This window comes from Nyctereutes procyonoides, unplaced genomic scaffold (genome assembly GCF_905146905.1).
Source record: "Nyctereutes procyonoides isolate TBG_1078 unplaced genomic scaffold, NYPRO_anot_genome, whole genome shotgun sequence".
Lineage (NCBI taxonomy): Eukaryota > Metazoa > Chordata > Mammalia > Carnivora > Canidae > Nyctereutes > Nyctereutes procyonoides.
Window position 1 is genome coordinate 28,950,933 of NW_026575122.1, and position 26,704 is coordinate 28,977,636.

The 26,704-nt window shown below is 38.0% G+C and overlaps 2 protein-coding genes across 6 annotated transcripts in view; one reads left to right on the forward strand and one right to left on the reverse strand.

Moving 5' to 3' along the window:
- Positions 1-16,181, reverse strand: part of VEZT (vezatin, adherens junctions transmembrane protein) — a 74,311-nt gene extending 58,130 nt beyond the window's left edge. For all 5 annotated transcript variants that reach the window (XM_055336434.1, XM_055336433.1, XM_055336432.1 and 2 more), the window contains exon 1: positions 16,065-16,181. In XM_055336434.1, the coding sequence (XP_055192409.1) occupies positions 16,065-16,100 (36 nt within the window). In that variant the 5' untranslated portion in view covers positions 16,101-16,181. The remainder of the gene's footprint in view (positions 1-16,064) is intronic.
- Positions 16,182-16,481: 300 nt separating this feature from the next.
- Positions 16,482-26,704, forward strand: part of FGD6 (FYVE, RhoGEF and PH domain containing 6) — a 107,301-nt gene continuing 97,078 nt past the window's right edge. Inside the window, exons 1-2 of the mRNA XM_055336430.1 lie at positions 16,482-16,731; positions 22,539-24,942. Coding sequence (XP_055192405.1) covers positions 16,716-16,731; positions 22,539-24,942 — 2,420 coding nt within the window. The 5' untranslated portion in view covers positions 16,482-16,715. The remainder of the gene's footprint in view (positions 16,732-22,538; positions 24,943-26,704) is intronic.

Here is a 26,704-nt window from a genome sequence, read left to right on the forward strand (position 1 = left end):
AGATTAAAAAAGCAGAAACCAAAATGGAAAATTAGTTATTTTTCCATGACTTGCAGTCTAAAACTCAACAGGCATTCTAAGAGTGAAATGAGTTATCCTCAAAATAACTGCATCCAAGTTTATGCACTAAAATTTTAGCCAGCCATCAAGACAAGAGTGATTTCCTTGGGTTACTGGCACGTATCTGTCAATGCTAGAGGCTCAAAGCTAATCACCTACGTCAAGCTAAGAAATAGCCCATAGAACCTTAGATGCTCTTTTCACACTAACTCTGATGTACCCTATGGATTCTCTCCTCTTTCCCAGAAGGACGGTCTGCAGAGCTGTACACTCTTAGAAAAGTACTTTATGTAGCCTATAGTAACTATTGGCCAAATTCGGACACTGGTTTCTGCTCTGTCTTCTAGATGCCACTGACTGAGTGCTAACAGCATTCCACTGGAATAATCATTTAGCTAGAAAAGGGGAAACAAATGGCAATCATCATTTGTTCATGTATACTAATCAAATATTTAATGAACACCTACTATATACCTGGCACTAAATTACAGAAATTTTCTGCCATTAACTTCTTTCTGGGAATATTCAAGAAAAAGTTAACATTTTTTTTAGCTATAAAAGGAAATTAAGTTCAACTGCTCAACTCAGGTTTTTTTTTTTTAATGTTTTGCTAATTTATTTTATTTAAAAATTTTTTTTATAAATTTATTTTTTATTGGTGTTCAATTTGCCAACATATAGAATAACACCCAGTGCTCATCCCATCAAGTGTTTGCTAATTTTTTTTAAAGATTTGAGAGAGAGAGAGAGAGACAACAAGCGAGCGCACAAGCAGCAGGGAGAGGGAGAAGCTGGCTCCCCACTGAGCAGACAGCTCCGACATGGGGTTCAATTTCAGAACCCTGGGATCATGACCCGAGCTGAAGGCAGACACCTACCCAACTAAGATACCCAGGCACCCCCGTTTTGCTATCTTTAAAATAAAAAATTCAAATAACACAAAAAAGATATAAAATGATAAATACCTTTATCCTACCCTTCATCTCTACTTCCTCTCCTAAATGTAATCAACATTCTTTGTGAATACATTCTCTCCAGATCTAGTACCAATTTATGCTTGAAAGGCTGGCAATGGAGGGTGCCAAGATGACTCCTACCTAGATTTCTTGTTTGGACAATTAGATGATGCCATTTACTTGAATATAAAATAGTGGCAGAACAAGTTTGAAGGGGGAGCCTGTGAGATACTTAATCATGAATAATTTAGGTCTAAAATATCTGGAGATCAGATAATTTGAATGCATGGATCTGAACTTTTAGCAAATAGGTATGGTGGCAAATCCCCATCGTAATGTACAGATACAGAAACATATTGAGGTGATGAGATCAGCTAGAGATAATACAGAGAGTGAGAAGATAAGAGGGTCCTAAGAGAGGCCAATATTTTAGAAAAGAATAGGGCCAAAGCTGGAAAATAGTAAGAGTGATGATAGTAAAAATAGTTAGCATTTCTTGAGTGGCTTATATGGTAGGCATTAAGTTAAGGATGTTTTATAATACTATATTTACTCCTAACAACAAACTTCTAAAGACAAATTTTTACTACTCCTCCAAGTTTAAAAGGAAATTAGGACATAGGGAAATTAAATAATTTGTCTAAGATCACCCAGCAGGAATGTAAAGGTAGCTGGTGTTGAGTTCAAAGCCTACACCCCTAATAACAAAATTCTCTTTGAGGAAAAAGGTATCTAGAAAGAGGAACCAAGTCTTCTATCATTTGTCCTTTTTTTTTTTTTAAATTATAAGCTCCACGCCTAACATGGGGCTTGAACTCACCACCCTGAAATCAAGAGTCATATATATGCTCCATTAACTGAGCCAGCTAGACACTTACTGTTTTAAACTAAACTAAACTAAACCAAAACTTATTGTTTTAAAATATAAGTTTTAACACTCAGGTATGGTAAGGCCAACAGATCAGGACATGACTGCCACTGAAAAGCCAGTTATATTCACAGGTCTCAAAAGATGGAGGCAGACCATCTTTTGAAGGGAAAAGATGACACAGTGGACAGCACCAGGACTGGTCAGGATAGGAGAGGGGAGGAAATTATGGACCAGAGCCTTTATTGTGGTTTCTTTGGGAATGAAGGGGAAGGCAAGGCAAGCAGACTTAAGACTGGCTAGTTTGAATAATTTCAACAGGCTCTGAAGCATAGAGGCTGTTCCTGTCTGGTACCTGACCCTTGGGATGATTAGGGTAGGTACATTGTGGCCAGGTGAGAGATGTGTAATCTAGAAGAATAGTTCGCTGTCTCTTGGGAAGAACCAGTTAACTCTGGGAGAAGCTGTCCCTCCCAGGTTAGAGAGGCCCTGAGATGATAAATGCATGAGAATACAGAAAGTAAAAGACATGGTTAACATACTTATATATCAGATTTTATATTCTGTAAGGTCCAAAATGCTGATTCTGCATGGTACAATTTTTAACTTAGTCATATTTTTTCTTTTCTTCAGGTTGTCCTCATCTCAAATTATTCCCCTTTCATTGGTGGCTTGAAATTTCAAAGAACTATGGTCACTTGAATCTGGATGTACAAATCTGGTTTTTCTTTTTTTTTTCCTTCTGTGAATATATTTTGGAGAGTGGCAACTCCAAATCTTTATAGAATTGTTTTTATGATCTCCAGGCTCCATGATTTTTCTGTTTACTCGTCCTTAAGCGAGTTCTATATTTATTAGTCTAGAGTTAATAAAGTAGCAATTGGGAATAATTTAGGCAGAAATCAAAGGGAAAATTTCAGGTATAAACACAAGGAAGAAAAATAATCAATAGGCAACAGATTACCAATTTAGAAATCCAGTTACCAAAGGTGACAGAGCCGATATGATCAAGATCACACAAACACAATTAAACAAGTATTCCAGTGCTGCAGTTTCCCACAGGCTTTGCGAGCCCTCAGTAGTGGGAGTTTGGAAATGGTCCCTGACCTGCTCTGCCAGGCTATTTCTTAGGTGACAGCAGTGTTTAGCTCTGGTATGGAGATGTCAGAGGAGGATGTTAATTCTGTTTGATACTACTGAGATGCACTTTTTTTCCTCAAAGGAATCATCAATGTCAGTTCACATCTGTTTGGTTGATTTTCTTCCCATTAATTCCTCCTAAACAACAGCAACACCAAACATTTACTGAGTACCTACATTGTGCCAGGCACATTTCTAAGCATTTTTATGTACTAACTCATTTCATCTTTATAATGACTTTATGAGACAGAGCTCTTCTAAGATAAAATGCAACTAAGGCATATAGGGACCCAAGTAACCTGCCCAAGGTCACAGAAATAGTAAATGATAGACTCAGGATTTGAACATACACAGGCCAACAGAGCCAAAGCTGTTATTTACTTCACTACATTGCAAATATTTAGAGTAATAAATTCATTAACTCAGTCTAATACAGTATTTTATATAGTTTTTTTTAACCAGAAACTGGACTTGTAAATTTTAAAATGATCTAACAGATTTAGATAATTTAATATAGCATAATTCCCCTGATAATATCTACATTTATTTTCAATCTTTTCTCTTCCGAAGAGCTATATAATTCATATGTATTTACCTCAGATCACACATACCTTAAAACTAGCTGCAAAGAATCATGGGACTATAAAAACAATAGTACTTGATTTTTACAAATTATTTTCAAGTCCAGCTCATTGAGTAATTTTTTTTTTTAAGATTTTATTTATTTACTAGAGAGAGTGAGGGAGAGAGAACACGAGAGGGGGGAGGAGCAGAGAGAGAGGGAGAAGCAGACTCCCCACCAAGCAGGAAGCCCAATGTGGGGTTCAGAGTTCAGGTTTCGATCCAGGGACTCGGATCATGACCTGAGCCAAAGGTAGATGCTTAACCTTAGGCTGAGGCATCTGGGTGTCCCAGCTCACTGGGTTTTTAAAACAAGTCTTATGACAGTGAAGAGATAATATGGCCAACATATGATAAAACTAATTTCCTTAATTTACAGTAAGACCATATAATCCAATAAGAAAATATTAAAAACTAAAAATACGGGCAAAGGATATAAAGAGGCAGTTCAAAGAAAAAAATACAAATGGATGAATATAAATAAAAACATGTTAGACTTTACTCAAACAAATATATAATTTTAATCTGGTACTTGGCAACAGTTAAGTTTGATTGTGTTTAGTGTTGGCAAGGGTATGAGGAAAAGATACTTCATACACTATTAGTGAGAGTACATCTATAAAATACATCTATTGACCTTGCAATTCAACTAGTTATCTATTTTATGGATATAGTTATAAAAGAATGCTTAAATGTACATAGAAGAACACTGACTACTGCAGCCATTTAAGAATCCACTTACATTATAAAAAAGTCAAATTACACAACATTTCTATGTGTATTATGCATACGTATTTGCATATATATAAGTGAATGTAACACACTGAAAATGATCTGGAAGGTAACTGGTTACAGTGGTTATTTCTGGGAAGAAAAGAGGAACAGGGGAAGAGAAAGGAAGGGTAAGGGAGGGCTGATGCTTTCCCTGTGTTGACTTTTTTTATAATGAGAATATACTCATGCGTTATTTGTTCGGAAAAAGGTGCCCAGCATAAGGCCTGATATAAAAGGTGTTGAACTGTTATTTTAGCAAATGAATAGAATGATCCTGTGCACTTTTCTGCATCAAAATTAATGATCAAGTCAACTATCACACAGTTTTATTATTTAAAATGTTAGTACTGTATCAAAGCCATACTATTAGGTCTGATAAAATGCTAACTATTGTCAGACGTCATTTGATCTCTACAAATCTGTATGAAACACAAGAACCAAGAGGAAAAGGCAGTTAGCTACTAAGGCAGTAAGAGACAGGAGGCATGAGCACAGAGACAAGAAATTTTATAACAGAGAAGAGACTTTGTTAATGAAGACCTCAACTTACAATAAACCTGGGGTTACCTAGAAGCCTTTGTTTCCATTTCCTTGATAACAGAATTCATCAAATTACCTAAAGGTAACTTTTCTTTAAAAAATCTGTATCCGTTTTTAATTTCTTCAGAAAAGAAAATACTAAACTTTAATTTGATGGAGAATATCTGCCCGGAAATGATTGTTTACTAGCTATTAAAAATATTTTAAAAGTCTTTTATCATTGAGTATAGTTTAAAGCTATAGGTCTAAATGTAATGACCACATATAGAACAGTAATTTTCTGGGAAAATATGATGGAAAAGGAGGAACTCCTATTGTCAATTGTTACGATTTCCTTATTTATTCCCGGCTAACTGAAGAACACCACAAAATAAGCTGATGAGGAAGACTGTCATTACCAAATTACACAAGGTAGCTATTTTCTCTATTTTTAATGAAGACCCTTTTAGTTATAAAGAACTAAAACTGTCATAATTAACAAACCCTACAAAAAAAATTTACCCATTACTATTAATTATATTGCCAATATACTGAATTTCTAGACTTTTCACTTACCTTTAAATCAGTATACAACCAGAAAGTATAATTTGAACATAACTGCTCACTGTCTCCCCCACCCCCAACCTTAAACCTTAGCTAGGTAATATCATAAAAAAGTACCTTGCAAGATTAATTATAAAATAGCAGGAAATACTTTTTGGAGTTTACACATTTCAACACAACTTCTAAATTACTATACCCAAAACCTTGAATCCAAGCATAATTTCATTGTTCCTCAATATGAGCAAAGCAAAATCTAATCATAGAAATCAAAAAGATTAAGTAAGCTAAAAGCATCCATAAAAATTGGTCCTACTAATTAAATAAACTACTCACGGACAGCATAGTTAAAATTTCTCCAATGGACCTAGATGAAAAATGTATTGCCTTTTGCCCATATTCTTTTGATCCATACACTTCTTTCTTTGATGGTTCCCACTTGTTTCTCCAGAAGAGCTATACTACAAAATGGCCACTGAACTGGAGGGTGTGTCTTCATCATTACTAAGCATTTTCCTATCAGAAGCAGCTCTCTGAAAAAACCTCAACATAATTTCTTCATTGCCACTCAGTATTACTCAGTAAGTGCAGAAGTAATAGAAAGAATAGGGTTTTTTAAATGCCTTTAAAGGATATTACTTAAAGCTTGTCTTTATTTAAACATTTTTTTAAAACTAGCAGCACGTAAGACACATATAAATTCTCCTGGCTACAGGCTTCTAAAATTTCCCAATCAAAATGCATCCTATCCAATTAATCTTACATCAAATGTTACACAGAACAAAAAGTTTTAAAGAGAGTAACTAAATTTTTTCTATATAAAAGCAGAAATGTACTTAAGAACAGTAGTATCTAGTCCAAAACAAAACACATCCATCAAAAGAAAGCTGAAGAGATGCAAAAGGAGAAAATTGACTTGCACAGCTCATATACTTGATTGAATATAGCGACAGTGACTTGGTCTTAAGTAAGGGAAAGGAAGATAGCAATGGTGGATTGAGTGCTCTCAGTTCTGACACCATCCTTAATATCATTCAATATCTTGTTAATCAACTGGCATATAATGGGCAGTTACTGAAAGCACGGCAGAAGCAAAGTAAGGAAGTGAAACTCATTTAACTACTTTAGGACAAAAATTAGAACGAGGTCAGACACATTGGCAACACGCTGTGAGAAGAGCATGCAATAAACATTAAAATGAGATCTGGGTATCACTAGATCATATCCAACCTTATTTTTTCTCCTTATCCCAAATGATAATAAAAAGAGTGGAGAAAGAATTTGTGGTTCTCTTAAGAGATAAAGGAGAGATTTTAACTCTCAAAATGATGCATTAAGTCCTTTCATTCGAAAGAGAGAATCTGTAAGGAAAAGTAAAACTAAAAGGACTGGGCAAGATACATACAGAAGTGGAAAACCCGCTTTAATAAAGGTCAAAGAGATTAATGGTATAGATTAATCCACAGAATCCCAACTTTGGGAACTTATGCAACACTGGTACAGAACCAGGAAAACTAAAACTGAGTAAAGGTTTTTGATCTAAAAAAGGACTGGAAATGAGCAGAATTTCTTCCTATATTTCCTAATTAGTGGAAGACTCTAAGGGTTTACTCTCATTTATTCAACCTATGAGATTTGAGAAAAAGTTAATACTAAAGGATGATCTGGTATAACTCCTTTATAATAAATGGGAAGGAAATTTTAGAGAAATTAAGTGATTCATTCAAGATATCATTGCTAATTAATGTCAGTCTCCTGACTACTAGTCTAGTCCCCTTTCTCCAATGCTTTTATTTTTTATTTATTTTTTTAAAGATTTTATTTATTTGAGAGAGAGAGATAGGGAGAGAAAGCACGAGCGGCGGGGGCGGGGGGGGGGGTGGAGAGAGGGAGAAGCAGCAAGCTCCCCGCTAAGCAAGGAACCTGACTCTGGACACAATCCCAGGACCTCAGGACCATGACCTGAGCAGAAGGCAGATGCTTAACCAACTGAGTCACCCAGGTGCCCCTCTATAATGCTTTTAAAAAATGAAAGCCTTTGGGGTGCCTGTCTGGCTCAGCAGGAAGACCATACAACTCTTGATTTCAGGGTTGTGAGTTCAAACTCCATGTTGGGTGTAGAGATTAAATAAAAAACTTAAAAAAAAAATGAAAGCCTTTAATAGAACTATGTAAAATACCAAGACAACCATAAAAATAATTTAAGCATTTTATACCATAACTTGAGACAAAGAAACTTGCATAAATGCAAATAAACTTCTAATAAATGCAAATTAAAATAAACTTTTAATAAATGCAAAAAAACAAATGAGAGACCTACTTACTATGTTTTAGAATGCTTGTATTGTTTTTTTATATTTTATTTATTTATTATGAGAGACAGAGAGAAAGAGGCAGAGATACAGGCAGAGGGAGAAGCAGGCTCCCCGCAGGGAGCCCTACGTGGGACTCGGGACTCGGGGCTCGATCCTACGACTTGAGCCTAAGGCAGATGCTCAAACGCTGAGCCACCCAGGTGTCCCGGAATGCTTGTATTTTAAAAAAAAACTTTAAAGTATTTTTTTTTTTTGCCCCAAATCTGTTCTGTTTCATTGGTTTTATTTTTTTAAATGTTAAAATCTTTATTAGAGCTCTGAGGATATGTGAAGCCAAAATGAAAGAAACAACAGGACCCATACAGAAAAAAGCAAAGACTTGTTTTCCAAGAATAATTTTTATAATTCATGTTAAACAAACATTATTGTACATCTGGTAATTAGCTTTGGCCTTAGTATTAATCCTTTATGTCAATAAGATTCTAATTTAATAACTCCGTTAATAAGTATTTTTTCTATTACAGATAGTGACAAAAGCATGAATTTTGCTATGCTTTGAATCTCAGCTACTATTCAGAAATAGAATATTTTATATAATACAATTGTGGAGCTTAATGTAGTACAGAAAACTGAAGATACATTTTAAGTGAAAATAAAAATAATACAATACCTTAAATTTTATTATTCCCGACAGTAACTCCATTATCAAAATAGCAAATACTGTCAATGTATACATTCACAAAAACAACTTACTTCCATTAATCAAATCAATAATGCAAGAAGGAAAGAATCTACAAATGATACTTATAAAAAATGCCTTAATGTTCTTTTGAGATGTATAACAACCTATAAAAATATAAAGGACATTGGAATTAAAATATAAAAAATAAATAAAATTATAAAAATAATATAAAGATAGGAGAATCGAGTAAGAGAGGATTTTTTAAAAAATAGAAAGAGAGAGAGAGACAGAGACAGAGACAGAGCAAGCATGAGGGGAAGGCAGAGAAAGAACCCTACGCAAGCTCCGCGAAGAGCCCAAGGCAAAGTTTGATCACAGGACCCTGAGCCGTAATCAAGAGTTGGACATTCAACCAACCAAGCCACCCGGGTACCCTATGAGAGGATTTTTAAAAGTACTTTTAAATGTGCAAGGTACTGTGAGACCCATTTCACGTTTATCTGATTGATTAGTGTGGGGATGGAGGGCGGGGACATAAACCTGAACATACTCCCAACAGAGTTAACAGTAATTTACTGAGAAGTATGAATGAGGGAAAGAAATCCATATAAGGGGCAAAAATTAGCTTTCTCAGTAATTAACAAAGGAAAAGAGAATGAATTTCAGCAAACACTACAGAAGAGTTTAACTACAGAAAATAAGGTTACTACATACAAGAAATATGGAATAAAGATCCCAGAGGACAACTTTGTCCCTATAGGGGAAGTTACAAAGAAATGGTTTAGATGCACTACAAATAATGCAAAGAGGAAGAAATATTTGTCCTTCAGATAAAATTTTCTTATTTTCAGGTACTCTTGCCTCTGGGAGTGGAAGGATTTAAAAGAGGATGACTGATTCAAAGTTTCTCCAATAAATTTATAATGAAAAAATATGAAAGCTACAAAAAAGCAACATCAGAAATTTTTAACACCTGCCTGAGGTCAACAGACTTCCTACTCTCAAAACATCTTAGAGATAACAATTACAGAGTAAAATGATGATACTGGTATTTCTGTATTTATTTTGCTTAGCAGTATCATGTTAGATATGCTGCTCATCATTTTCTAAACTTTGTTCAGCCTGAGAGGTCTGAGTCTGAGGTTATGCTGTCCTTTCCACTGGAGCCTTTGGGGTAATCAGGCTCAAAGATACTGGAATTAATAACTTTGAACATATATATGGAATCTAGTACTAATAAAATGAATGTGGTCAGATTCTCAGGCAAGGACTGGACCTGGACCTGGGAATCTCACTCTTCTTTTCTTAATTCCTCTACTACACCATCTTTCAGTGCACTCCTAGACCACCCAGACTAGCATGACTCAAGGGTGACCTCTGGACCAGAATTATAAGAAAAGACAGTAGGCTTATGAATACTACAGGAAATTGATATTAAATCAAGATACTTGGGGCATCTAGGTGGCTCAGTGGTTGAGCATCGGCCTTTAGCTCAGGACATGATCCCCAGGTCCTGGGATCAAGTCCCGCATCAGGCTTCCCACACACAGAAAGCCTGCTTCTCCTCTGCCTATGTCTCTGCCTCTCTTTCTCTGTGTCTCTTATGAATAAATAAATAAAATATTTTAAAAAGTCAAGATACTTAAAGAATTTTAAGTAGGGAAAGGATGTATTTGGAATACTTTCCAAAATTTTGCTTTACTTAAATTTAAGATTTTAATGTTAATGTAGTATGACATTCTGAGTATGTCTTAAGATATAAATGAGTCTGATTTCTGACTCTGAAAGTCTTTAAAATAACACTATTAAAACAAATACACCAAAAATATCCAGTCAGATTTTCTTCAGGGAGGAGAGGTTAGGTCCTATGATGATGATAGACTAGTTTGTTCAACCTCCATTCTATCTTCCTGCTTTATAAGTGTGAGTCTTATATTAAAGAGACAGGAAATAAAGAGACAGGAAAGCTAAATGTAAGTAAAATTTCCCAAATTACCTTGCAGCTAGGGTGCTAGATATAAATTGGGCTTTTTCTTTCTCTCTTCTTTTTTTCCTTTCTTCCCTTTCCACTGTCTTTCCTTCTAATACGTGTTACCAGCTTTCTGGTAATGCAGAGGCAGTTATAGTAGAGACAGTGGATAGATTTCGAGTTCCAGTACCACTGTACCAGCTTTGTGGGTTATTGAGAGGCAGTTGTGATGGTTTCCTGATTCTTATGTTGTTGCTTATGATTGTGATCATGTGTTTTCAGCTTCATGAGCATTAACAACCTTGATATGATAATGGGTTCCTCATCTTTTATCACCATCCTGGCCCCTCCCGGGTTGATGTCTCCCACCCCCTGGCCTGTCTTCAGGAAGAATCCTAATCAGTTTAACCAAAAACCCCTCACACCTCAGTGTTTCCTCTTAGTAATTAAATTCCTACTTGCCCATGCTATATTTGTAATTAAGCCTGGTTCTGCACTGCAGTCTCTTTTCTCCTACTGTGATAGTTGGAATTAAAATGTTTTTACTGCTTTAAATACTGTCCAGCTCTGGTTTTTAACAGAATCTCCCAAGTGTACAAGGTATACATGTTAATAAACTTTGTTTTTTCTTGTTAATGTTATCTTTTATTACCAGGGGTCTCAGTCAAGAATTCAGAAGGATAGAGGGAAAATTATTTTCCTCTCTTATATTCCCTGTTGCAAAATCAGTTCAAGAGCACAGAGATGGGAACCTGCCTCTTTTAGAAAGTATGCAGTGAAGTAAGTGTTCATGGATTGAAAGATCCAGTATTTTAAAGACAGTGAGTCTTTCCAAATCAAAATACAGATTCAAAGCAATCCCAGTCAGAATCTCAGTAGGTTTTTTTCTTAATTGAAATTGATAGGCTGATTCTAAAATTCATTTGGAAATGCAAAAGACCAAATATGAAATAACCAAAGCAACCCTGGAGGAAAATAAAGCTGAAAGGTTTATCCTACCAGACACTAAGACCTACTATAAAGTTACACTGATTAAAATAACATGTTATGGCACAAGGATGGTCAAATTGACCAATGGAAAAGAGAACATCCAGAAATAGAGCTACACATACAAGGTATCCTGATTTATTACAAAGGCAACATGGTAGGTAGTTCAGTGGGAGAAAGAATGGTCTGCTGCACAAATGTCAGGTTAACTGGATATCCATCCGGGAAGAAAAATGTTGACCTTTACTTCATACCATGTAAAAATCAGTTCCAGATGGATGATCTAAATGCAAAAGGTAAAATAAAACTTTCAGAGAAAATACCTAACCTTAAAGTAGGCAAATATTTCTTTAAAAGCACTAACCACAAAAGAAAAAGGTTTAATCAGATTATAATAAAGCTAAGAGCTTCTGTTCATTAAAAGACACTATTAAGAGAGTGCCACACACATTCTGAGATATTTGAGGTGCATATATCCAACAAAAGACTTATATCCAGTATTATTATTATTATTTTTTAATTTATTCGTTTATTCATGAGAGACACAGCGAGAGAGAGAGAGAGAGAGAGAGAGAGAGAGAGAGAGAGAGAGAGAGGCAGAGACACAGGCAGAGGGAAAAGCAGGCTCCATGCAGGAAGCCTGATGTGGGACTCAATCCCGGGTCTCCAGGATCACGCCCTGGGCCAAAGGCAGATGCTCAACCATTGAGCCACCTGGGCATCCCTATATCCAGTATTATGTAAAGAACTCCCTTCAACAGTGAAAGACATAACACAATTGAAAATTACACAATTTGAACTGGCTTTTCAAAAGTGGATAGATACATAGGGTGGGCTCATAAACATATAAAAAGACTCAATTTCCTTATCAGGAAAATGCAAATTGAAAGCAAAAGAATACACCAGAAGACACAACCAGAATAGTAACAAGAAAGACTGACATTACCAAGTGTTGGTGAGGATGTAGAGCGACCAGACCTCTCTTATATACTGCTGGCAGGAGTATAAACTGGTACAACTAGGTTGGAATAATATTTAGCAATATCTACAAAAGGTGAACAGGTGCATTTCCCATGACTCAGTAATTCTACTTCTAAGTATATACTCAACAGAAATATGCTCAACAAGGGGCGCCTGGGTGGCTCAATTAAGCATCTCTGCCTTCAGCTCAGGTCATGATCCCTGGGTCCCGGGATTGAGCCCCACATTGGGCTTCCTCATCTCTCTCTCTTCCTTTGCTCCTCCCCACCACTTGTTCTCTCTCTCTCAAATGAATAAAATAAAATAAAATAAAATAAAATAAAATAAAATAAAATACATTCAACAAAACATATATATTAAGCAATGCTAGCTAGAACAGTCCCAAATTGGAAACTACCCAAACTAGAACAGCAGAATGGATTAAAAAGTTGTCACTCATATGGAATACTATGGAGAAATAAAAATGCTCATATGACAATATGGATGAATCTAACAAGACCATAGAGCAAAAATAGTCTAAAAAAGCATATACAAATGGAATTGCACAGTGTATAAAGTATAAAAACAGACAAAATAAGTTATTACAAGTCTGAATAATGGTTATCTCTGAGGTGGGCAAAACCCACAGAAAATAAAAGGTAGCTTCTGGTGTGTGCTGGTGGTGTTGTTTCTTGATTTGGCTGTTGGTCACATGGGTGTATTTAACTCGTCAAAACTTGTCAATCTGCACATTTATGATTTGTACACTTACGCATATTATGCTTCAGTAAAGCTTATACGACAAAAAACAAACAGCAAACTAGAAACAATTTTCTATAAGTGCAATAAGGCTAACTAACACAAGAAGAACTTATGTTTTTTTTTTTTTTTTTGCAAATCATTGTTTTTGAAAAAATATTTTATTTATTCAGAGAGAAGAGAAGAAGAGAGAGAAGCCAATGACCATGAGGAGCAGAGCAGAGGGGGAGTTGGACCTGAAGAGGACACTGCACTGAGCACAACTTGGGGGCTCCATCCCACCATCACCAGATCATGATCCCAGCTGAAACCAAGAGTCACGTGCTTAACTGAATAAGCCAACCAAGAGCTCCTGCAAACCAATTTTTAAGAAACTACCAACCAAGGGTGCCTGGGTGGCTCAGTTGGTTAAGTGATGGGACTCCCAATTTGGGTTCAGTCATGATCTCAGGATTGTGAGACTGAGCTCTGCCTCAGGCTTCTGGCTCCATGCTGAGCGTGGACCCTGTCGAAGATGCTCTGTCTCTCCCTCCTCCAAAATAAAAAATAAAAATAAAAAAAAGAAGCTGGCATCCAATAGGAAAGTAGACAAAAAAAATATAAAGAGAAACATGCAGAGAAATTTAAATGGTTCCAATAAATGCACAAAATATAAATTAGAACAATGGAATGCTATTTTTCCACATCAAATTAGCAAAGCTTAAAAGAAACAAACAAAAAAAAAACCATTGCTGAGCATTTGGTGAAATGAATATTCTTATTCCTAGTGGAAATATAAATTAGTATAACCTTTCTCTTATTTCTCTATAAGTTTTAAAAAACTGACCAATTAGTTTCACTTCTAGAAATTATTCTAAGGAAAAATCAGAGTTGCAGTTAAAGATGTAATCATATCAGTGTTATTACAATGTATTTTAAAACAATATAATTATCCAAAATGGGAAAATGGTTAAATTAAAATACACATACATAATATTATTAAATTATTAATAATGTTTTCAGTAATGAATAAAGAATCATGATGAATTTAAGTTAAAAATACATACAAAATTCTATGTGGTATGATACCTTTTGCTTTAAAAAATATCACACATTAAATATACATTTGCTTTTAAAGTCTGTAACAGTACTATAATACTAGTAGGGGCCATCTTTGGGTGATAGGATAAAGGATGATTTTAATTCTATAGCTTATTTTCTACAATGAAATATTTTTTTTAAGATTTTATTTGTTTATCAATGAGAGACACGGAGAGGAGGAGGGGGAGAGGGAGAGAGAGGGAGAGAGAGAGCTCGGCAGAGATACAGGCAGAGGGAGAAGCAGGCTCCATGCAGGGAGCCGGACGTGGGACTCGATCCCATGTCTCCAGGATCAAGCCCTGGACCGAAGGCGGCGCTAAACCGCTAAGCCACCCGGGCTGCCCTACAACGAAATAATTTTGAGCATCCATTACTATTATATTCATAAATCTAAGAAAATATAGGGTAAAAAAAAATAACAGCTGCCCAGTTTTCTTTACCCTGAGCAACCTAGATTTTTGTCTCCTTCATCTCCCACATTCAATCTGTAACTGTTTTCCTTGATTTTACCTTTCATTCTAAGAATTCCCTATCCAAGCCATTATTCCATTATTTCTTCTCTCCTTTCCGAAATTCAGACACTTGCCTTCCCAAATGTGCCCCTCAAATCCAGATTCTTCATTTTGGTAAATAAAATGGCCTTATCTTCCACTACCTCTACATTCTAGCCACATCAAACCCCTTTAGATAGCGACCCTTCACACTCATGCCCCTGAAAATATCCATACAGGTCCTCTCACACCTCCTAACCCTGGCATGTTCAGTTCTCTTTCCCGGTAGTGCATTTTCTCCTTTCATTCTAATCCGATTCGTAGTTCAAGGCTTACCTCCGATATCACGTACTGGGTGTAGCCTCTCACAAGAACAGACTGCCGTTTCCACATCAATCCTCCAATGACAGTTTTATACATATTTCACCATTTATCACTCTGCAGTTTAATGCCTAGATTTTCCCACTGTTTGGAATGGGTCATTCCTTTTTTTTTTTCTTTAATTAAAAAAAAATCTGGTTGGATGAGGAAACCTAAAGCCTACATACGTGCAATAGATCTACACTGGATGTAAGCTTTCACCTGGATCTGATAGACAAATGGCAACAAAAACACTCGCCTGTTTGTTGTTGGTGGTGTTTTTTTTTTTTCTTTTTTTTTTCATTCAAGATGGCAGAGAACGTCTTAAAATAGTCCCACACAAAAGCACTCACACCCAGAGCCTCGCGTCAGGAGAGCTGGCTACACCTAGCGCAACAGCAAAGGACAAAAGAATGGCACCTAGATGTTGAGATGCCTCGGTCCTAATCATTCTCGGTAGATCCCACACACAGATTTTAAAACGTGTTAGAAAACTAGCACCTGCTGCCTTCATTACGAGGGCCACGCCTCGACTGTGAACCGTGACCTGCGACACTTCTGGAGACAGACCCAAAAAATCCGGGACGAAAAAGGGGGGAGGCTAAGTCGTATTGGGGAGTATCCAAAAAATGCACGATCGGGCCCCGCCCCACCCGGGCGCTGAACCCCCGCGGCATAGTCATCTCCCGGGAAGGAACCGGCAGGGCTCCGGTGCGCGGGCCTAGCAACCGGGCCCCAGCTGGGAATTCTGGGCGGGCCTGAGGCGGAGATTGCCGCGGCGACCGTGCCTGGGGCTACACCTGTCAGGCTGCGACCCACACTAGGCCCAGAAATCGCCGAGATTCGATGCCCGAGGCGGGTGGGAGCGTCACCCGATCCCTTCTCCTGGGATCGGCCCTTCGCCTTCCCCCTCGTCCTTCTCAAACAAAGGCGATCCATACCCACCGCCATTTTCCCCTTACCTCAAAAACCACTTCTTCGTCAAACTCCGGTGTCATCCTTCTCCGCCATGCCACCCGCCTCAGCACGATGGGAAATGAAGGCGGGAGAACAGGCGGCACCCCGGCGTCTGCAACAGACCGTCGCGTCTGTCCACAAAACTACAATTCCCAGCAGGCCGCGCAGCTCACGCCCCCTTTTCACGACTGCTTATTGGAGCAGAGGTTGAGCGTGTGGGCGGGAGGGGCGTGAGCGGGAGGAAGCTCACCCCCGCTGATTGGAGGAGGCTGGAGCTTTTGTCCGCCTTTTACGGCCGCGACTCACAGGGGGCGCCAGGAGCACCGATTTTTTTTTTTTTTTTGGAGCTGGAGAGGTGCACGCGCCGGCGGAGCCGCGGTGAGCCCTGCTCGTGCCCGCGCCTGGCCGTCCGTCTGGAGCTCGGCTGACTGGCGCTCGTGCCCGCCCGCCGCCTGCGGCTCGCGCCCGGGAGCGTCGCCGGGTCCCGGGAGCCGGCCGCGTCCTTTGTGCGGCGCTCCAGCTGCGCCGCGGGGCCGCGGGACGGAATGCGGGCGCCGTGGAGGCTTTTCTCTTCTGCCCAAACTCTTGAAACAATGGACTGTAAGAGGAGCAGGGATTGAAGGGGCGAGCGGGGAAGCGAGCTGCACGGGGGAATCATGACTTCTGCCGCCGGTAAGTGACGGCGCTCGCGCTGCGGCTGGAAAGTTTGCAGCGAACGCGGCTGGTGGTGGCTCTGGAGCAACTTTCTCCTCCCCGGGGGGTTAACGGCGTCGCCCCCGCCCTACCTCTCCCGAGGGCCGTGCGAGTGCTGAGCGGACGGCGTGTGCTGCCGGGTTTTCTCGTCCCTTCCTGCGGAGAGGGGCTGCTTGGCAATCGCGTACCTCCTGGGACCGCCCTTTAAACGCGGAGCCCCGCGGCGCTGGGAGCTCTCAGCGCCAGGTGAATCAAGACCTGGGAGCGGGGGAACACTGGCTCGTCCCTCCTCGAGTTTGGGGGACGGTGCTTTGCGTGTCAAAGGGGTTTAGATTCCTGTGTTAAGCAATCAGTTATTCTAGGAAAGGGCAGTGTTCCCCGAGTATTGAACTCGGCCCCTGTGCTGGGTCGCTGTGAACCCAGTATCCATCCCCTGGAAGCCCTGGCCCCTTCCTTAGTAGACGGAGGAGTTTAGACCCTGGGACTCCCTCCTGTCCCGGTGGGTTTTTCCTCTGTTACCTGAGAAGCAAGAAGTAGAGTTGTTGATGGCGATTTTTTTCTTCTTCTCATCTTCACCCAGTTTTTATGGATTTTTTTTTTCCTATGTCTACCTGGTTAGTGTAAACGAAGCCTCATTTTCTGTCTGCCTTGCATAGTCCTTTCTCTTCACCCAATTGACAAAGCCTGTGATTTACCTTTGTGTGGATTTTGAGCAATTCTCCACGTATTTTTCTAAACGGTCTTAAGGAACAGTTCTTATTCTCCAAATATAATTAGCAGAGTCATTGCTAATTAGCATGAAAATCACTTTATAAGAACATAGGTTGATTTTTAAACCAGAACTCAATAATACATGAACTATTGCGGGTTTTTTTTTTCTCCTTTACGTTTTTGCCCACGTTGGAAGAAATACATCTTTATTAGAAGTTTTATAGTAAAGTGGTGTAAGGCTTTCCTTCAAAGTTACTTCTAGAATCAGTACTTCAGCATGATTAAATTTTCTTTGCTTTTCTTGGCATTTGTTTTAAATTCCTGCAACTCGAAGCTGTCAAACAGCACTCTAAATGTTCTGATATGTATTATTCCTAAAACAGATATATTGGAGTGTTGCATTGCTAGACGTAATCAGATTACAACCAACAAGGCAAGAAGTTAGCCGATAGAAATAAGAAGAAAGGAGTGAAGTATTCGTGAAGATGTTACAGATCTTTCCTTTTTAATGCTGTGTGTATGTATAAGAGTTATCATATACTGTGAGAGTCATTTATAAACTACCTTTTTCTTACTAAGGGGAGACCTTCTACTTAAGGTGAACTATTTTCGTCTTAAGTTTCTGTGCCTCACCTTTCAATTTTTCTTTATTACTGACCCAGTCCAGGTACTTTAAACTTAAAGTCGTTGGATATTTAAAAATCGTTCCAGGGGATCCCTGGGTGGCTCAGCGGTTTAGCGCTTGCCTTCCGCCCAGGGCCTGATCCTGGAGACCCGGGATCGAGTCCCTTGTCAGGCTTCTGGCATGGAGCCTGCTTCTCCCTCTGCCTGTGTCTCTGCCTATCTCTCTCTCTCTTTCTAATGAATATATACATTAAAAAAAAAAAATCTTTAAAAAAAAGTTAAAAAATAAAAATCTTTCCAGCCATTTTAACTCTCCCCTCCTTTGGAATGTCAAACACATTTAAAATGTTCATACCTTAAATGTATTATTTTCAATTCTAGCCCTAATAGTTTATAATGAACAGGTACAGAAGCATTTAAATTGACATTTAGATGTGTAAATCTGATCTAGGGGTCAGACTGGAAGTTTATGATTCTTTCATTTGAATTACCCTAGGATAATGCAGGCTATTTTTATATTTTATCAACTTTACAATTAAAGAAATCCACAGACATTTTTGTGGTGTTTAAAAGAGGAACACTTCCTGTGTTTAGCTGAGTTAGTTGGTTTCTAGCCTGACTTGCTGAGAAGCATTAACTACCTTTTTGTTCACATCTGTTAAGATTTTTTATAATTCTTTCTCATCTCTAAATGAAGAAGATGGAAGAGAATTGAGGCTTTATTTCCATTCCATTCTTATATTATTATATGCTTATCATTCTTACAAGCTCTTTATGATGCTTTTTTGGTACAATAATGAATTTCATTAAAACCTTAGGGATATTATTCGTGATTGGAGAGGATGTTTGTTTATATTGAATCTAATCTGTGGTATTTGAGATGATTGGCTTAGGTTTTTTTTGATTGGCTTAGTTTTTAAAAATAAGATAAATCCTAAAATAAAGTGTTGTAGAACATCTCACTTATGTGTATCCTGAAGAAGAGCTTGTTTTGTTTTCTGCATCTGTGAATGAGTAGGTCAATAATATTTTAGAATTATTCTAGTCAGTATATGAAAAAGATATTTATCAGTGTATTTTTCATATTTATATTTAAAACACATACAGCCTCATTAATGCCTGTGCTTTGCCTTTTGGCTGGTCCAATAGCTGAGAAAGTGTGCACGTGAACCACAGCCATTTGTGTGTAACAGATGACGAGTATGTTTGTAATGGTAAAATGGTACCAGTGCTTTACTTTCTTACCTTATTTTTCCCTGGAGCCAAACAGCTGTGTAAATAAAAGATGTGCTGCTTTGCTCTACAGCTTTTGGATCTAAATGTTGATACAGTATTAAGATCCAAAGGTAGTGGGTGCATTTCCAAACATCATGCACTTATTTCAAGAGTGACATAGGAGCAGGCTGTAATATAACGGATTGTTATTTTTTGAGTTTGTGTTTCTTTCGAAATAGAGCCACCAAATACTACTACTAAGAAAGGATTCGGGATATTGCTGTATCAGTGACTTAAACACTTGCTCTCGCTAAGAATTAAAAACTTATTCAGTAATCCTATTGAAGTTGATTCCTGCTAACTTTTCAAAATATTATTCTACATTTAAATGGATACTGATTTTTTTTTAAAGAAATATCCTGTTACTGAGGCTTATTAAAGGGTATGTATATTTGTGGTAGCTTTCACTATTCCCAGGCCCTAACTTCAGCATTGGGGATAAAGCAATGTGTTAAAATGCCTCCTTTCCTGGAGCTTGCCTTTTAGTGGTAAAGACTGACAAAATTATACTGAAGAAAAATCACACAGGGAAAAGAGATTAGAGAATATAAGGATTCTCCTGAAGCAAGAATCACAGAAGTTATAATCTCAGAATCATATAGGCTTTAGAGATCTGTTCGGCTCTCTCATCTACAAGTAAGGAAACTGAGGCAAGAAGGGCTTCACAAAGACACAGAATTAGGTTAGCCAGCTGAGTTTTGTCATCTGCTTCCTCCAATAGACAGTTAACTAAGAGTGGCAAGCTAAATTACGCAGTTATTTATTTAATTCAGTGAGTGTGTTGAGCATGTTTGGTACATAATACTATGCTATATGTTAGGAATCATCCACAGCTCTTATGTACTTACTTGAATTTCTACAACACTGAGAGATAACAGGGATTTGTGGCTCTTGGAAGCTGACTTGTATAAAACACATTTAAAGAAAAGACTAAAATTGGTACCAAAGATTAAAAAACAATTTAACTAAAAAAGCAAAAATTGATTGGATAAATGGTCCTGAAGCTTTTGACAAGGCTGTTGAGATTCAGAAAGTAAAAGATTAATTTGATGAGATTGAAGTTTTGTTTTTTTGGGTTTTTTTTAGTTGTGGAAAATACACCTAACATAAATTTACCATCTTTATAAGTGTATAGCTCAGTAGTGTTAAATACCTGCAAGTTACTGTGCAAACCAATCTCCAGAACTCTTTCCATCTTGCAAAACTGAGCTTTTTTTTTTTTAATTCCTTCAAAAATCCCAGAGGTAGGATGTTTTAAGAATGGTTACAGAAATCAACATGACAGTTTGTCAGATTTCATTATCTGGGGTAGGGTAGGAGGTTTGAAGGAGGCCCTGGGCATTCATACTTTTCTCTTAAGACTTTATAGGTCAATGGGCAGCCCAGGTGGCTCAGAGGTTTAGCGCCGCCATCAGCCCAGGGCATGATCCTGGAGACTCGGGATGGAGTCCCATGTCAGGCTCCCTGCATGGAGCCTGCTTCTCCCTCTGCCTGTGTCTCTGTCTCTCTGTCTGTGTCTCTCATGAATAAATAAATAAAATCTTTTTTAAAAAAAAAGACTTAAAAAAAAAAGACTTAATAGGTCAAGAGTTTAATTTAATAGACTATTATAGCAGGGTTCGTCATTAGGCTTTGAATGGGTTTGCAATTTTTTCTACTCAAAAATAATAACATGCTTATTGAATAGCTAACTGAAATTGTATAGCTTTGGGAATTTTTATTAAATTATTTTGTAAGTATTTTGTTACCTTCTTTATCAGGACATTACACCCAGGAATTAAGTGAGAAAGCACATGTCATCATGGGACTTTGGTTTGGGAAAATGATTGGTAAAAGGAAGTAGAATGGCCCGTTCTTTCTCTCTCTCTCTCTCATGCACACTCTCTCTCCCTCTCCTCCCACTCCCCCCCCTTTTATATATCTTCCCAAATGTTGTGACTAATTTCCTTTGTTGAAAAAAAAGTCATCATTAAATGAAGTATCAAAGCTTCTGTACTCAAGTACTTAACGTCCAACAGATATTTTGAAAAATTTGAGAATTTTTTTAGTAAATTGTTTTTATTAAGCATTAGATCCTGTTGGATGAAGATACATGAAGTGTAAGAAACATAAGATAAATTATTTTTACCTCAGATCTCCTTGGGGAAATGTGACTAGGTGATAAGTGATAGTATAGGGAGAAAAAAGAGCCTAAGGAAAATAGATACAGCCCAAAGATGTTTGGGCTCTGTATATCTTCATTTTATAGGTCTTTTATGTGAGTCTTTTGTGAGGTGCCTTTAGGCTAGGACCAGGTCTCTACAAATCTAGTGTAGTATAATAGGTGTTTATTAAAAAAAAAAGAATAGGTGTTTGTTAAGTGCTTTTTATATAATGTGGGGAAGGATTGCTACAGTAGAGATTGTGGTCATCTTTTAAATGTTCTAGAATAGTAGTTATTAATAAAGAGAACACTGAATATTCACCTGTGGAACTTAAAAGAAATACACATGTCCAGGCTGTATTCCCAGAAACTCTGATTGATTAGACATGGCATAGAACCTATACACATGACTTTTTAAAAAAATAAAGCTCATTGAAGGATTATAATGACAATTCCTAATGACAGTGCCCATACAGAGAAATACCAACTTTGTAATAAATCAAATAATATAGAAGAATTGGTTTTGTTTTTTAAGTTTGTAAAATTTCTGATTTCTGTATTCCTTTTTAAGATTGTTTTGGGGTTCTAATGAGGTAGATTCTTGAGAAATGGCACTTAAACAACTCTGTGGTATATCATTGAGGTAGAAGAATAATTGATATGTAAGCATAAAGGGTGTCTTTTCTATATAACTGAGGCAAATTCACTCACTTAGCACTTGGCAGACAAACTAAGGTCCCAAGCAGAAGCCAGGGATTTCATTTAGTGTCTACTGAAGATAGAATAATCTTCCAGATTTAGAAGAAAAATGTATTGGACTTGCTGAGAAATGTACACTCCGCCCAGAGCTTTATATTATTGGAATGGAAGGGCAATTTAAGGAATTTTCAAGAGTAATATAATCTGCCTAGCAAAATGCAGGTTTACCATGATTGTCAAAAAAAGTAAAAATGTTATCAAACTTAATTATTTATCATCTTTTGATTTGGATTTTTATTCTTTGTCATCAAAGTATTATTTTTTTCTCTCCTAGAGATTAAGAAGCCACCAGTGGCCCCCAAGCCAAAGTTTGTGGTAGCAAATAATAAGCCAGCTCCACCTCCTGTTGCACCTAAACCCGGTATTGTAATTTCTGGTGTTCCACAGCCAACAAAGAAAACCAAACCAGCAATAGCCCCAAAACCAAAAGTTCTGAAGGGCTCATCTGTTAGAGACATCGGGCAGTCACCATCAAGGAAAATCATTGTGAACCTGGAAGAGCACAAACAGGAATTACCTGAAAATGCTGACAACTCTAATTGTAAAAATGTAGGGCATCAGAGCAGTGATTACATTCTACCAGTGTGTTCCTGCAATTCTCAGTGTATCCATAAACTTGGGAATAGAGAGAATTTGTTTGGAAAGCAAGTTATCTTAGAGCCCCTGGAAATGCATGAAAATTTAGAAAATAGTAAAATTGATGAGTCCTCTTCAGCTATAAAAACAAGGAGTAAATGTGATTCTAACGTTGAAAACATCAAGAGCCAGACTGGAGTAGTTTTAAAGGCAAACATCCTAGAAGAGAAGCTCAAAGATGGTTTAACACAACGAACATCACCTTTTATTTCTCTACAGAAGCACAGATCCACAGACAACCCAGAAATGAATGATGGCTATAATTCCAACAGACAATTCAGAATTGAGTTTGCAGATTTGTCACCTTCCCCGTCCAGCTTTGAAAAAGTTCCTGATCATCACCATTGCCACCTACAGCTACCTAATGATGAAACTTATCAGCATACCACTGAAAAAAGCAATACCTGCTTTCATTCATCTGAACAAGAAACTCTGGAAAATGATGGTAAAAGGAGTACTTTTCTATCTTCAGGTGGTGTTAGTAAGAAATCAGAAGTCAAAGACCTTGGTCCTTTAGAAATTCACTTAGTACCATATACCCCCAAATTTCCAACCCCCAAGCCCAGAAAGACACGGGCTGCTCGTCTATTACGTCAAAAGTATGTAGATGTTCCTAGTGAAAGTACTGAAGAACCAGAGAATTTAGACAGTAACTCTTCTTGTCTTTTAGATGCTGCTTTGAAAAACAATAAAATTAGTATTCTTCATCAGAATGTTTTGGGTAACCAGGAACGGGTGGACAAAGTGAAGCCAGGAAATAAAAGTGAATTGAATGTGGACTCCAATGGAGACAGACAGCATTTAGTCAATCCACAGAAAGCTATGCATCATGAAACATCTTCCTTTGAAAAAATGGAAACAGATTCTAATTTATGTTCTGACAGCAAGACAGTAGATGGTTCTAGTATGTCACTTGCTGTGGACAAAGGGACCAATTTTATAAGATGCAGTACTTTATCTATGAGCCTGCCTAAGCAACTCAAATTAACCTGCAATGAACATTTGCCTACCACCTGTAACCTGGGAGTGTCTGCCTCTCAAATGCAAAAGGAATCTACAATAAAAGGTGAAAGTTCCTCAAGAATTGTCCCCAAAAAACCTCAGAGACACAGCTTGCCTGCTGCAGGAGTTCTTAAAAAGGCTGCCTCAGAGGAGCTTGTGGAGAAAAGTTCTTACCCCTCAAATGAAGAAAATAATTCAGAGAAGGGTCTAGAAAGAAATCACCTTCAGCATTTGTGTGCCCAAAACCTCAATATGTCGTCCTCCTTTGATATGCCTAAACGGGCTTCAGAAAAGCCAGTGTGGAAATTACCTCATCCTATTTTACCCTTTTCAGGGAACCCAGAATCCTTAAAGTCTGTCACAATATCATCAAATAGTGAGCTTTCAACTGCCATGACTAAGCCTAGAGCAAAATCATTATCTGCTATGGATGCAGAAAGGTGCACTAAGCCTGGCAAAGACACTCAAAAGAAAAACTCTTTAAAGAAGTTGCTCAACATGAAACTGTCCATCTGTTTCATGAAGAGTGACTTCCAGAAATTTTGGTTCAAGAATAGCCAGCTTGGAGACACAACAGCAGGCAGTCTCTCAGGTGGGGAGAAGAAAGGAATTGAAAGTGATTGGCATGGCATGTTGGTAGAAGAGAAGAGAAGTAAGCCCATCAAGGCATATTCTGCAGATAACTACAGCCTCGAATCCCAAAAGAAGAGGAAGAAGTCTCGGGGCCACACCAGTGCAGTTAATGGACCAAGAGCTGAGTCTTTGGATGATCAAATGCTCTCCAGGGAATCATCATCTCAGGGGCCTTGCAAATCTACTACAAGTGGCTGTGCACCAGAGTATGAAAATGTACGCCATTATGAGGAAATACCAGAGTATGAGAACTTGCCATTTATTATGGCCATAGGGAAAACTCCCGAGTTAGAAAGGCAGAATTCCAGAAGCATGGAGGACAACGATGCAAATGTGTATGAGGTAGAAGAGCCATATGAAGCTCCAGATGGCCAGCTGCAACTTGGACCCAGACATCAGCATTCCAGGTAACACTTAGGTATCTGACGGTCACTACTTCTGCTTGGATCACTGAAATTAACCTTCAGCAACCCTGTGAGTTGGGGGAAAATCACTTGAGTGGTTTAGTTAAGCATATATTAAATTATTCCAAACTGCAGTGTTATTTTATCATATAGTCAGTTAATGGGTATTTTCAGTGCAAGCTTGCAAGTAGCTGACTTAATAGCTGATTCAAAGGGTTTGAACCAGTGGTAGTGTAGGTAGTACAAGGGAGACCTAGAACAGCAAGGTTGCAGGCCCTCTAAGGCACCAACATAGAGGTTATAGCAGGAATCTAGGGGAGGAAATTGTCCAGTCTGGTGAGGTTCATTTGTTAGGTGTAGAAATGTGTGAAGTTAAAAAAAAAAAAGAAATGTGTGAAGTTTGGGGGTGCCTGTGTGGCTCAGTTGATTGAGCATCCAACTCTTAATCTCAGCTCAGGGCTTGATCTCAGGGTCTTGAGTTCAAACCCTGTGTTGGGCTCTATGCTGGACATGGAGCCTACTTAAAAAAAGAGGGAAAGAAAAAGGAATCTGTGGAATTTGAAATCCATGCATTTGCCTTGTCAGGTAAAACTTCTAAATTTACAAAATTTTCTATTCTGAGGATTATTTTGCTTCTCAAAGACTAATTACTGCCAAAATACGGACATAGGAAAAATGTGGGAAAGGGAAAGCTACTATCCTTTCTTTCTCACCTTTGTATGTGTATTTCCTACCTCTGATATCCCTACTGTACCCACCTTATTGAAACCTTGACCATCCTTGGTGGTCCAGCTCAGCAACCATTGGCTATGTTATGAAGCTTTTACAGACCTAGTAGGAAATGTTTATTTCCTATTCTGATCTCCCCATTATGCTGTGGTATCCCTACAGCCTTTATCTCAGTTTGTCTTAAGGTATAGTCATTCATTGGTATGTTGGATGTTCTGTATTCAGTTTTAAGTTCCATGAAGGGTTTGAGTCATATCTTTTATCCCTTATGAGGCCAGACAAGGGTGTTTGGAAGGATGAGTAGATGTTGGTTGGGTGAGAGAATGAATGAAAAAGAGGCAAAGTAAACAACCACCGGGAAAGCTTTGTTCTCTCTCTGTAGTCACAAAGAAGACCTTTGCAGTGTATTTAAGATGTTATGTGTGTAACATAAAGCATACAGGCCCTTTTTGAAGTCTTGATGTTCTTAGATCACTCACCCCAACCCTTCAAGTACTCAGGTCTTACAGTCGAACTTTTGTAGAAATAGTAGCATATATGGTGACACAGTAGGGGCTCAGAAGATTATCAGGTGAACTGAATAAATAAAAATGTCAAGCAAAATCTTAGCGTATCAAGTAAAATTGTTCTAATTTCTTTTAGTGTTCAGATGCTATCTTAGCATTTTTCTCTACTCATCATCTGTGCCCTTCCTCCTTTGAGCCTTAAAAGACTTACCCTCCTTGCCTAACTTTTCTATAGCTGACTTTATTCTATTTACAATTGACTGAGCATTAATACCAAGGTAAAGCCTTTTCTTTGGCATAAATATTTGGACAGAAAATTGAAATTAAATATCCAACTAAAAAAAAATTGTGCATACTCTTGCTTGCTCTTCTCTCCATGGAACAGTTTTATTGGTAGTGCTTTCCTCTTAATATGCTTTTGTATAATGTGTGTGTGTGTATGTGAAAGAGGAATTGATTTGGCTTCTTTATGGTATACTACAATCCTTAGCTAAGGCGAAGTTTTTTTCCTAAAATTGGAGATTTGGCTG